The sequence below is a fragment of the Notothenia rossii genome (assembly GCF_949606895.1).
Source record: "Notothenia rossii genome assembly, chromosome: 7".
In the NCBI taxonomy this organism is placed as follows: Eukaryota; Metazoa; Chordata; class Actinopteri; order Perciformes; family Nototheniidae; genus Notothenia; species Notothenia rossii.
The window spans coordinates 75158436-75171827 of record NC_136905.1 but is presented as its reverse complement, the minus strand read 5'-3'; the positions used below and the strand labels follow the sequence as shown (position 1 = coordinate 75171827).

The 13392-nt window shown below is 41.4% G+C and overlaps 3 protein-coding genes across 5 annotated transcripts; 2 read left to right on the top strand and 1 right to left on the bottom strand.

The window, feature by feature from the left end:
- Positions 1–589: 589 nt before the first annotated feature.
- LOC307046593 (rab GTPase-activating protein 1-like) lies at positions 590–6175 on the top strand. 2 transcript variants are annotated; one of them, XM_079693035.1, is made up of 8 exons: positions 590–1067; positions 1587–1652; positions 1758–1868; positions 3910–4014; positions 4103–4186; positions 4295–4366; positions 4559–4783; positions 5599–6175. In XM_079693035.1, exons 1-8 carry the CDS (start codon positions 957–959, stop codon positions 5830–5832), a joined length of 1008 nt encoding a protein of 335 aa, XP_079549161.1. In that variant the 5' UTR covers positions 590–956; the 3' UTR covers positions 5833–6175. The 2 variants fall into 2 exon arrangements, with proteins under 2 accessions (XP_079549161.1, XP_079549160.1); XM_079693034.1 differs by having other exon boundaries at positions 1587–1868.
- A 149-nt stretch (positions 6176–6324) lies between these two features.
- ebi3 (Epstein-Barr virus induced 3) lies at positions 6325–9433 on the top strand. Its single transcript, XM_079693038.1, has 6 exons — positions 6325–6608; positions 7019–7133; positions 7258–7357; positions 7876–7993; positions 8137–8300; positions 8940–9433. The coding sequence occupies exons 1-6, from the start codon at positions 6506–6508 to the stop codon at positions 9084–9086; spliced, it is 747 nt and encodes a 248-aa protein (XP_079549164.1). The 5' UTR covers positions 6325–6505; the 3' UTR covers positions 9087–9433.
- odf3l2a (outer dense fiber of sperm tails 3-like 2a) lies at positions 9194–12600 on the bottom strand. 2 transcript variants are annotated; one of them, XM_079693037.1, is made up of 5 exons: positions 12533–12600; positions 11919–12029; positions 11623–11748; positions 10653–10794; positions 9194–9816 (listed from the first exon to the last, which is right to left on the bottom strand). In XM_079693037.1, exons 1-5 carry the CDS (start codon positions 12576–12578, stop codon positions 9471–9473), a joined length of 771 nt encoding a protein of 256 aa, XP_079549163.1. In that variant the 5' UTR covers positions 12579–12600; the 3' UTR covers positions 9194–9470. The 2 variants fall into 2 exon arrangements, with proteins under 2 accessions (XP_079549163.1, XP_079549162.1); XM_079693036.1 differs by having other exon boundaries at positions 10612–10780.
- Between the last annotated feature and the right edge of the window lie 792 nt (positions 12601–13392).

The following is a 13392-nucleotide window of genomic DNA, read 5'->3' as shown; positions in this document are numbered from 1 at the left end:
TCGAAGAAAGGGAAGTGTATAACTTGGAAAGAAGTGAAACTGATCTGTCATCAGGGGGAATTAGTGAGAGATTTCAGGGAGAAATAAGGAGAAACTGCACCTGTGAAAGTAAAACTAAGATATGGAGGAGGGGTGGGAATCCTCTTAGTTATTCTGCATTCATGTGCTGGTATTTCATCACTTTACCTGCTGGACCCGTTTGTTCTGCTGCTCAGCTCATGATAATAATAGACCGTCAGCTTTGTGTCGTGCACCTCAGGGTGAAATGTCCCAAATACCACATGATTAACTCCGTCATTAAACTCCAGAAGTGTTTACCTGGCAGTTTCACACAGCCTCTGAGCCAGCTAGTATGAAGAGTGTGGACTAGTATGACAAAATATTTGCATTGTGGGAGCTCATCATTGCCAAATAAATCAAAAATAAATCCTTTGAGAGGTCAGGATCATGTTTGTGTGTGTGTGAGAAAGAGGGAGAGGTATAATAAGAAAGGTGAGCACTTTGGGTGTGTCCTTCATTCACACACACACACTCAGGTCTTATATAAACCCTGTTGAACCTGTTACTGCCCATACACCTGTAACACACACTTCTTCACCTGCTGTAGGTGGCTCTGACTGCTCAGTATTAGGTGCTTGTCTGTAGCTACACTTTACCTGTGGGAGTATCTCTGTCACCATTCTTCACCTTTGGACTGTAAGCAGAGTTTATTTGTGTCTGGAAGACTTGGACTTTATCCTGATTATTTCCTGGTCATGCTCACATGCTGGATCGCCTGCATCACAGCGAGCAAAAACAACACGACTCCATGTTCCTGAACTCACTCTAAATCTCTGATTCACACAAGAGATAAAGCTGGATTTTCTATTTGTTTTAGATTGTGATTGAAAGCTCTTTACCTCTGAAGGTTGTGATTGTCACTGTGAGTGTTAGCGGCGCCTGCACATTGAGGCAACATGATGGAAGAGGTGTCCATGACGATGGCATACGATGCCGACACTTTGGAGCAACTGAGCGAAGAGGAGATCCTGGCCTGCCTGGTGGAAGAAACTGGACCAGAATTCACAGTAAGACTCACTTACAGTCACTTTTGAGATCACCACATCTAACCGTTAAGCAATTGGCTTTTTGGAAGTATGAAGAACTTTCAAAGTCAAAATGAGAGTAAGACTAATTTAAAAAATGATCCACCCTGCTGCTCCACCATTTATAACATTTCTTACAGATCCAATACACTGTAACACAAAACCCATTTCACTGCATGACAGATGTGTTATTGTAGATAGAAGGAAATGAAGCCTGAGTGTTCATTTTTGATATTTGAGATATGGAAATTGTCAATTGTCAGGCTCATAATAAATATCCCCCTCCTAATACTCCTTTATGTTCCTAAATGATCCCTCCCCATGTGCTCTATCTTAACTCGCACTTATCCCTATCTTGATCTCTTTTCTGTTTCGGGGGCCTGTTCCACGATTTGTCGCGCTCAGCATCCGACAGCAGATCTGTTTGAAGGAGATAGCTTTCTCCAGCTCACTCAAATATGACTTTGCTGTATTTCATCAGCCTCTTCTCTCTCCCCTCAGGTTCCCTCAAAGAAAGAGAGCCGGCTTCAGCTGATGGATGATGAAGAGCCTTTGGACAAATACCTCGTCAGAAATCCTTCACTCACCACAAACAGATACATTAAAGTCATTCCAGTGATAAAAATGTCAACATTCTGTTTATCCCTGATGGATTTCCCTGTGTTTTTGCAGAAGGAGAACTATGTGTTACAGCAGACGAGCCTCCGTCTGGAGCAGGAGAACGACAGCCTCGCTCACAGACTGATCACCAGCAAGATAGCCTTGAAGAACGCTCTGGACCAGGTACGATAAGACATTTCCCTTCACCAAAAGGGTAAAAGGGTTTGCTTTAAAAATGCATTATAACCTCCTGAAAGTCATTACTCACCCTCTCAGGAGACAGCCAGAATGTGACCTTAATAACACTTTCCGGCATTACGAGCAATTCAGTCTGCAGTCGTATTTATGCTCAAAATGTCAACCCGTCTCCAAATAACTGGCCAGCAGTACCAAGCATGCCGGCATTTTATCTAGAGATATGATTTCAAGATTGTTTACTTATTGCTTATTCTTCATGAAATGGTTCTTTAAAACCCTGAAATGGTCTAATGTGAAGATGTAACAATTGCAATGATTGTTTCATTTGCTTAAGTCTTCTAAATACAGCATGTCACAAAAGCCTGGAGAGAAAAAGAACAAGATGGACGATTTATTTAATTATCGTATATTTATTATCGTAAAGGGGGGTTCGTAAGTTGTCTTGTGAAAATGTTCTGTACATGAATATCTGTTCCATGGATTTGACTTTGGATTTTAACTGCTGTCCGTCAATGTCCTTTTAATCCTTTAATTTTATTTTGTAATCAGTGATCTCCAAACTTTGTGGAATATGCACAGGATTTAATGACGGCTACATTTTTTAATCAAATCGAATCCAGTTTTATTTATATAGCACATTTTTTGTGCATTTTTTGTGCTGTACATGCAATAAAAACACGTTACTACGATAGCAAACAGAAGACAACAAATTACAACAGCAAAAATAAAAATCACACACAGGGAAATGTCAGGAGTTATGCTCCGCTCTGACTTCAAGGCCAGAGAAGAAGTGAGTCTTAAGTGTAGATTTAAAAAACCCTAGGGTCTGGGCCGACCTCACATGGAGGGGCAGAGTGTTCCAGAGCCTGGGGCCAGCTGCTGCGAAGGCTCGGTGCCCTCGAGTTTTGAGCCTGGTCTTGGGCACTAACAGCAGCAGCTGGTTAGCCGACCTTAAAGCTCTGCCTGGGGTGTAGCGATGGAGGAGTTCAGCAACATAGGCCGGAGCCAGCCCATTTAGTGCTTTAAAAACAAATAAAAAGAATTTAAAATCAATTCTGAACCGAATTGGAAGCCAGTGCAATGAGGCCAGAATTGGGGTGATGTGGTCACGCTTTTTATGGCCAGTGAGAAGACGTGCAGCTGCGTTCTGCACTAGCTGCAGGCGTCTAATTGTCGCCTGGTTCATACCCACATACAGAGCGTTGCAGTAATCCAGTCTCGAGGTAACAAAGGCCTTATTAACCCTTTCTAGGTTTTTAACAGATAAAAACGACTTGGTCTTTTGGTCAATAGTTGTATTTTTAAAAAGCAGGTCTTGACTACGGTGCTGACCTGCTTATCAAATGTAAAAGTGCTAGTGATGGTCACTCCAAGGTTCGTGACAGAGGGGAGGATGTTTTCATTGAGAGAGCCCAGAATATCAACCGGAGAGGCTGGAGGTTGGGGTCCAAAACAGATGACCTCGGTCTTGCTCTCGTTGAGGTTGAGGACATTTTGGCTCAGCCAGGATTTGATCTCTGCTAAGCAGTCCATCAACGGCTGTAATGAGTTGACATTTGAATTGAAAGGCAGATAGATCTGTACATCATCGGTGTAAAACAATGGAAGGGGATCTTGTGTTTTGTGAGAATTGAACCTAGGGGCAGTATGTACAGTAGAAAAAGGATGGGGCCCAGAATCGAGTCTTGGGGAACCCCACAGGTAAAAGGGGCTTTAGCAGAGGAGAAGGTACCTAGCTGCACTGAGAAGCTACGGTCTGTCAGGTAGGACCTGAACCATGCAAGGGCAGTCTTTTCAATAGAGAAATGTATTGTTTTTGTTGAAAATCTGAAGGCCTGATAATCTAATTGTACTGTAGTTTTTAAATTGCATTTCTATTTTCGTTCCGTAATTGCATAGGATAAGCATTATGGATGAAGCCTGCATCTCTTTTGGCACTCTATATTGAAAATGATTTCATACAACACAATGACGTTACTTCCAACACAGAGTCTTTGCTGCTGACCAGAATAATGTTAATTTGCAGGCGGAGGACCGAGTGGACGAACTCACCAAAGACCTTCTTCAGACCAGACACCATCTGCAGGCGACAGAAGAGGAGAAGAGATGGACAGAGGAGGAAGCTGAAGTGGTACGCCTCTTTATAACATCACAGAGTCCTTACAAGGTTGATGCTATACTTGATATGCATGAGTAAAGGATTTCTTCTCTTCTTACAGGCGAAGGAAGTGTTTACAAGAGAGCTGCAGAAGACTGAGCAGGAAGTCAGGAGGTCGTCTGGTGTCATTGCGGACTACAAACAGGTAGAGAGAATCAGAAAAATGAGGCTGTTTGCATTTATGAGATACTTCACAAGAGGATATATTAATAAAGAGTGCTGCCTAATGCTGTTGATCCTCTTTTCTGCTCAGATCTGCTCTCAGCTGACAAGCCGTCTGGAGAGGCAGCAGGCCGCCCACAGAGAAGAGTTAGACTCACTCAAGGTGAGAATCAAACTGCTGTCATGCTTCCTAATTTTAAACCACCTTTTCCTCTGTCATGCTTCCACTTGAACATGTTGTGAGAATTAATTTTCCTACCCTCTTCTTCACTTTCTTATTTGGTTTTCATCGTATGTGTGGTAGGTAAGTCTGGACACTGTTTCACATCATGCCTATTCTTCTCCATCTTTGCAGAGTGCAGTGAAGGCTTGCTCACGCTGTCGACACCTCGTAGAATCAGAAGCAGCGATTGAACTCCACGGGAATACTGAACCAGGCCAGGAAGAGGACGGCACAAAAAAGGAAGAGCAGAGGAGGGTGGAAAAGGAGAAGGAGTCCCTCTGGGCCGAAGTCAAGGAGCTGGAGCAGGAGTTGGCCAGGACCAAAGTCCATATGGTGGAGTCCAAGTGCAAGATCCAGGTCAGAGCAGACCATCAAACCATCACCTATAAATACACACAAACACATCTGGTGAATCTAAGCAAGCCAAATCCAGGTCACATCAGTACAGTCTACCATGCATTGGCACTTTAATATCTAAAAGAAATGTGAATGAAACTTCAAGGAACATATTTAATGTCTGATAAAAAAAAACACCAAAAAAACCAAATTGTTCAAACTCAACTCAATAAATAGGGATCTGTATATTCATTAAGGTTTGCAACAGAAAATAATTTTGTATGCCTGACATCAATGTGACATCAATGTGAGGCATTTCCAAATAAATACAGAATATAGGGTTAGGGTTAGGCATGGATTCCTGCAAATATATGATGGACACTTTCATCCCATGTTGGGGCAAGGGAAGTGGTCAGTGCAATTAATCATTATTACTTTTGGCCATTTCAATACATACAAACATCTGTTTTACAGTACTAAAACTGCATGTTGTGTGTCGTTTTTCCTTCACCAAATACAAATAAATGTTTTTGGACGGTCTAACTAATGCACAATTAAAACAGATTTTAACATTGAGTAATTATTATGTTATATGATACTAAAACATAAATTGGAAATTAACTTATTTTATTAAAAGCACTAAAGACAAGACAAAATAGTGTACCATTATCGAACACATTCAATCAATTTAGTGCAATAACGTGTATTTTGTATTCAAAACTTAAGAGAAATAGAGAGAAATACAATAAATCAAACAGTATTGTTGCACAAAAAATGTATTTGTGATTAATTTATTTGCTGCATTTCTCACATTCTCATCTTTCATCCTCGTGCAGGAGCTGGAGCACCAGAAGGGAATCCTGGCCAACGATCTCCAGGAAGCGAAGAACAGCTGGATCAGCAAGGCCTTCACCTCCCTGCGGACGCCAAGCGCAGGGGGGCTTCACAGCATCAGCTTACCCAGAGAAGGAGCTCCCTCAGTGGTGTGGAACCTCCGCAGAGGCTCCCTGTCTGAGTGGAGCGCCAAGAAGCTGTCGTGGCCTCACAGAAACAAACAAGAACATCTCTAAAAGCTTGGACTGTGAATTTGCAGACTGTTAAAAGTGGAAACAATTGAAGGATCAGACCTCAGAGTATTTATTCACAATGTGATGTGCAATGTGTGGTCAGTGTGTAGCTGCTGTTGTGTACCATAGGGCAGTGTAAAGCATGAAGGAGTATCTGAAAGCACATGCAGGTGCTGTCAAAGACATTCTCTATATGTGTTGAACACTTTCCAACTATTGAACACACGAGTGCATTTGTTCCTTTGTAAATCAAATGTGCCATAGCCTATGAGTTATTTGTACATAATTATGTTCTTTGTAAAACAACATTAAAGCAGGTATGACTTAAGAAAATGTTTGTGTATGACGTAAGGAAACCTGACTCATTATTAGAAACGAAACACTTCTTTCTCAAATAGCTTTTTCCTGCAATTCACCACGATCGATGTTCCTCTTTCACTTAGACGACGGCTTTATAGTGCTGATACGCCGCTGCTCAAACACACAGAAGGGAGTCGGCAGCAGCAGCAGCAGCAGCAGCACTTCTTTATCTCTGAACTTTGACGTGCAGAATTATATACCTGAGCAGAGCAAAGAAAGAACAGAAGAGAGTAGGCGATATCTTGCAAACGAGGGTTCACTGCTCCATTTAGAAAGCTTTTTCACTCAGTAATATTGTTTCCCGCCGGAAGCACTAATGGCTGCGATTGCTGGCAGAGCGTGTGTCACTGTGGTTCTGCTCTTGTGTGTTCTTGGAGGCCAAGCACTGGACCTGCTGATGGAGACTACAACACCAGGGAGTGAGTACCAGTAACATATGCCACTTGTTATTTACTTGGTGGTGTGTGTTTGCATGTGCTTTCAACACATGTCATTTAATCAGGAGTCGTAAAACAGAAAGCATAATTACCCTTTTGTTGTTACTTTTACCAAGAGCTTTGTTGCTGCTATGTTGCACTGCACATGTATTTTTTCACATGCAGTGAATGGATATAGTCATTTTGTGAGGCTTAATGGGATTTTGTTTACCTTTTATTACCATATTTCCAACCCTGCAACACATTTTATTTATCATTCAATTGCTATAACCTTTTAAATGACTAACAAACTAACAAAGAAAAGAGGGCAAAGGCGTGCTCTTAAAACACAACTTTAAGAAGCACATAAATAAATAGTTTGTTTGCTCATTTTATGACTTTTGTTCTCTCAGATTCTCCCTCCACTCCCACAGTGCGCTGCCGGTGTGCGAGCTACCCCAACGTGACTCTTTGCTCCTGGCCTGAACCCCCCCATCACCCACCAACTCACTACGTTGCCACCTACAGGTAGATCTCACTGCTCTGCTCCTGTGTGCTGACCTGCACCACTGACACCTTTTAGTAAAAACAGACTCCTGTCGTTAAGTGTCGCTAAGGAGCTCATTAATATGTGTGTTAATGTGTTTGCCAGTGAGAGACACAGTCAGTCGGTCACCAAGCACTGCCATCTCATCCAACCCGGCTCTGCGTCCTCTGATGTGATTTCAGCATCGTCATCCTCATCTGATCGGGTACCAGCTTTATTTATTTACCTTTGCAGCAGACACACTGAAAAGGGTTTTTTCCAAAAGCCTGATTTTAGTCAGAGTGAAACTATCATCCATCAATGATTGTAGTAGAAATCTTACTGTAATGTTGATCCAGACACTTTTACTTCCATGTCCTTACTTGTCAAAGTGTTTTTTGGAAAAACCCCTCTCACCTTTTAAACAGAAGCTGTAACTCACTAGTTTCAAGTTTGTCTTGTGAGTCTGAGGTGAAAATGATGTCATTAGGGGGGAAATAGTTGGTACTGGTTTCTGGAAATCACGCATTTTTTGTTGTGGGAATTATTTTCAACATCTTTCTTGCACGAATCTACAGTAAATGTTATCGTATGTTTTTACCATTACATTTTAGATTTTTAAATGATACAAAAATAAGCTGTCAGTGTGCCAAAATGACTAACGTTTACTAATTGAAACATGAAAATATAGAAATATATAACCTTATGATTTATAATCTTTTGTTTTTTATTTATATTTTTTAGCTCTGGCACTGCCACATGCCCAGCCTGAAGCTGCTCACTGACTACATCATCAACGTCACCGCAGTGTATTCTGGGAGCAGCAGCTTCCATCTTTCAAGCTTCATGTTGGAGGATATAGGTGACAACTGACATGATTAATAATCCGATCTAAAAGAGAGTAGGGAGAGTGATGAATGCACCGCCGTGTGATACTCAATATAGCTTGATGTGCATATTGTGAAGACACTTGTGGTTAATGTTCAAGTCTCGTTCTCTCTGTAGTGAAACCGGACCCCCCTGTAGACGTCACGGTTTCCCCTCGTGACTCCAAACGCTTGTTGGTGCAGTGGTCTCCTCCCCCTACCTGGGCTCACCTGGACATCTTCCCTCTGAAATACCAGATCAAGTACCAGCGGGAAAGCAGGGGCATCCCACAGTCGTACAATGTAAGAAACACCATCATCAGCAGTAACAGCAGAAGTGTGAAACTACATTATTACACACACAACCACAAGGAAGTTCAATAAGGTTTTTTTAGGTAACCTCAACACGGTTTCAGAAAGTCCCTTCGTCTGAAATCCTTCTCATTTCAACTAAGCTGTAATTTTTTTAAATGTAAACGGTTTAATATTGAGGCAATAGCTTTTCAGTAGACATTCAAATAAAGTAATTATTTTAATAGTGTTAAGAATTGTGATTGAACAATTACTTTTGAATAAGAAATGCTGATTAAAACACATATTTCTCCTTGTTAGAATGATGATTGAATGAATACTCAAATAGTCAAGGACTAGTTTCCCTATTTGGGAAAAACACTTATTCATGTTTGTGTTAACTAGTGATTTTCAGAAATGGTCCAATGGTTAAAACCAAGTTTTTATTCTCTATGTGTAAGCTAAGGTAACCAAGGCTGTAGCTTCTTCTTATCTTACCCGATGTATAACTCAGCAAATTATTTTGTATCTTAAAGATGTCAAGAACGTAACCAGTTTATTTAAAAAGAGGCATTGTGTCGTATTTTTAAAACACTATGCATTTAACAAAGATTATTTTTATAGTAATATATCTTTAATTTCCTCCTCCAGCTGGGTCCGATTGAGAGCAACTGGGTGGTGCTGAAGCTGAAACCTGGAGCCTACCTGTTCCAGGTGTGTGCCAAAGAGCTGCTCAATCTGGGCGAGTGCAGCGACTGGAGCTCACCTGTAAAGATCACCATACCAAGAACTAAATAATAGAGACTCCTTCTCACTTCCTGTTCTGTTAAACACTCTCCTTTCAAGCTATGAGTGAAGTTAAGCTGACAAACTTTAGACAGGGTGCATCCAATGCAAATTCAAAAGTTATTTATATTTTGTTTTATTTATAAATGAATAAATGGACATCATTTCTATTTGAAATTTTATTTTTTTATATATATTTGTAATACTGTTGGTTTGAGATGTTTCCCTTTGAACAACTGATACTGTAACACTTTCTGGTAATTGGTTAATACGTTTTTTACATTAAACTTTTATGCATTATTTAATATTATTTATTTATATATTTTAGTCCTTACATGACAGCTCAACATTTGTATGAAAAATATAATAAAATCAACGCATTCATATTGAATCCTGTCAGTCGATGACTTGCACCACGAGTGGGGTGACGAACTCGGAGTGTCTGACACCCATAGAGAAGGAGGGGGGTTTAGGGAGGTGCACATTAAACTTTTCCGGGCTGTAGGTGCCGGGGCCGGGGATAGCCGAGGAATAACTGGGTCTCTTAGTCCGTTTGTGCATGGAGAAGGAGGGCTGGCGCTGGTGGTAGATGTCGGGGTTGGTGGCGTCGTATTTGGCGGGTCCGGGGCTCTTGGAGAGGTCTTCAGACGGAGCTCCCACCTTCCTCCGGCCTGAGAAGCTGTAGCTGGCACTCGAGGGTTTATTAGGGACCTGGCTGCCGAGCAGATTAGGGAGTCTGTAGCTGGAGTGAAGGAAAAACAACACATATTAACGTTGTGCTTCAGAGAGTTCTCATTTCAGCTATCTCTGATTTAAATGATAAGGCTTGCAATATTCTGTATCTCAATACCTTCAAAGTCCAAAGCTAAGCTCATTCGTTCCTTCTGAAGACGGTCTTTAAAAACAACAGCTATTTGGCAACCTTTGCATTGTAATTCTGAGCAGATGTTTCTCATACAGTGGGGCATTTGTTGTTGACGCATTTTCACTTGCTCCTTAATCACTTTGGGAAACTCTTTAGCATAATGTTTCAAGGTACAAGGTTATTCCTTCTGTGCTTTGGTGAATGTTGAACATGATCTAGTTTACATTTGTCTGTTATAAAATAAAGAACCTATAACTCATATAAAATCTGATGTTTAATAAAACATCTACTTCCTCTCTGAGTTTCCCAATGACACAACGCGTATTATATTATGTGATACAGTACGATCCGATGCGATACGATACAAATACTTATATCGCGTCACAATAATCTTCATTTGTTTATGGGCTTCCTCCCACATTCTTGTCCAGCCTCTCCAACCTTTTTTTGCATCGTACAGGGTAGTCCCATAGACTTCATCACGAGGGTTACGTTAAACTACTTCTCCTGACCTTCTCCTTTACTTCCACCATCATTTCTACCAACAGACGCTAGAGGGACTTGTGGAGAGTTAAAACCATAGTTTAAAGTGACAATATATGTGAGATTGACTCAAAATAAACTACCATGCCCATGAGTTCTTTAGCACAGAGAACCAAAATCATGTCCCACCCCCAGACTTTCCTCAAATGCCTGTGTCCTGCTGTCTTCACCTGTTGGGTGCCGGGACAGGATCCACAGAGCGGTATCTGGTGCGAGAGCCGATGGTGAATGAGGGGGGTCTGAGGTGAGAGTTGAGAGGGGGAGCCTTCTCTGGGCTGTAGGCCCCCGGCCCCGGAGTCTGAAACACCTCGCCTTTAAAACAGGAATAAAAGTCAGTTTGGAAAAAGTTCCTTTCTTTGTTTATTTTAATTATAGTGTCCATAGAAATCACAACATTCCATAATCCTGGTATGATGTTTGAAATAAAAATACCTAATTTACATGATTACACACGTAACAAATGAAACTACTTTCTGGACGATTTACCCAGTGTTCAAATGTATATATGGAGCTGTACATGTCCATACATACTAAATCATTGTCCATGGGAAAAGGTAGTTTCCTTGAGAAATGTTTGTGTGAATTCTGGATGTTGAAAAGGTGATGCCACACTGACTTAGTGGCTAACATGTTTAAGAGGTATACAGGTAAGAGATAAGATAAGATAGTACTTTATTGATCCCAATTTGGGAAATGTTTGCGTTGCAGCAGCATGAAAAGACACTGCATTGTACAATAAAATTTCAAGACAAGAAATAAGCAAGAACGTAGAAAATATACAGTGGGGCAAAAAAAAAATGTGTCAGCCACCAATTGTGCAAGTTCTCCCACTTAAAAAGATTTGCAAATAAATTCTTTAAAAATCAGACAATGTGATTTTCTGGATTTGTTTTTCTCATTTTGTCTCTCGTAGTTGAGGTGTATAAAATTACAGGCCTCTCTCCTCTTTTTAAGTGGGAGAAATTGCACAATTGGTTGCTGACTAAATACTTTTTTGCCCCTCTGTACATGTTGAATATATATTTTCTACGTTCTTGTTTATTTCTAGGTAGGAAAAGTTGGACAAATTGAAGTACGTTTGATTAGTGGGAATGTCATGAATAGTTGAATAATAGCTACAGTAACATCAACCTACATCACCTTTATTATCCCCTGTGCTCCTTCCCCTGCCAAGCATGGAGTAGGACGGGGTTTCCATCCGGCCAAAGCGGGTTAACTTGGCGTCAATGTGGTACCTCGGTCCTGGGCTGGAGTCCACAGAGACCACTACAGGAAACAGATTGCACTTAAGGTCATCCAAAGTCTTATTTAGTCCTCGTCAAATTAAGAAAAAACTATTCCAGACGGGTATCAAGCATAGAAAAAAAGAGACATTAAGGATCCTAAAAACTAGTGCACTTAGCAATATGACAGAAAATGAATATCTTACAACTCACTGGCGCTGCTCATGCGGCTGTGAAAGGAGTATGCAGGGCTGCTGGGCTTGGTGAAGTCATGGTTGATGTATCCCACCGTCGGGGGCAGAGCGTAGTGTCCGGGACCCGGGCCTCAAGGAGAGAGGAGGAGGACCGTGATGAAAATGATGCAACAGACCCAGCTCTGTGCAGCAGTATGGCACCCCCACCCATTTTTGGCTCGGTCTGAATTGTCTCTGATGATTTCCATATGGAGCTCTTTCTCTTATTTTCTATGGTCATGCTTTTTAAAGTTCTTCCTCAGCATGTTTGGGAATGATTTCTAAACAAAGTAGACATCTCAAACAAGTATGGAGCAACGGCTGTATAACGCTGTGAGAGAATTCAGAGCAAAAACCAGCTCAGCTTTAATGTAATCCATGTGGATGCACACACACACACACACACACACACACACACACACACACACACACACACACACACACACACACACACACACACACACACACACACACACACACACACACACACACACACACACACACACACACACACACACACACACACACACACACACACACACACACACACACACACACACACACACACACACACACACACACACACACACTGACCTCTTTCTCTTGCAGAGATTATCGGACGTTTCTTCACTTCCTGCATGCTCTGACAGCCTCTTTATTCCTTCTTCTTCTTCTTCTTCTTCTTCTTCTTCTTCTTCTTCTTCTTCTTCTTCGTCCCCTTGTCTTCCTCGTTGGTTCCTCTGTCACTTCAGGCACTTCCTTTTCTGCCTGTCTCTCTTCTTCAGGTGATTTGCGGCCTCCTGGGCTGAATTAAACATGACTGTGAGGTGAAAGAAACCCTACCTTCATCGAAGCCCTGGTTACACCCAAACTGCTCTCCACCTCCTTTTCCCCTCGTTCCCCTCAGGACAAAATGTTTCTACAACCAGGGCCAACAGTGGACTTTGTCCTAAAGAGGAGAAATAGAGATCTTTAACAATTCATGTAAAACTCAATTCAGAGCTAAAATGCTCCGTTTAAAGTCTAAAGCACTGCATCGACAGTCATGTCAGCCACTTGCAATGAAGTTCATTTGTCATCCCATTATGAGCATTAGGTTACTAGCTGACCCGCAGTAAGTGTGATGAACCGCTCAGCTATAATATGTATGCTGTAACTAATAGCATCTCCCTGCACATGCTATTAAAAATGAAAGGACTTGTTCTGATCTTGTGTTTCAGGAGGATATTTAACAAGCTCAACGCTGCTGTAATGTAAACCATGCACTGGAGATTATTACGATTTGGACAGCTTTTTTGCAGTTACATTTATTTTAGATCAGTGCAAAATCTCTAAAAGATGTATTTCCTGCCAAAGAAGCTGGTAAATGTAGTCACTGCATGCCAAATGACTTTTTCCAGGGAGGAAAACAAACAGGCTTTTTAGTATTGAATTAGCTCTTGGGATGTTTGTGC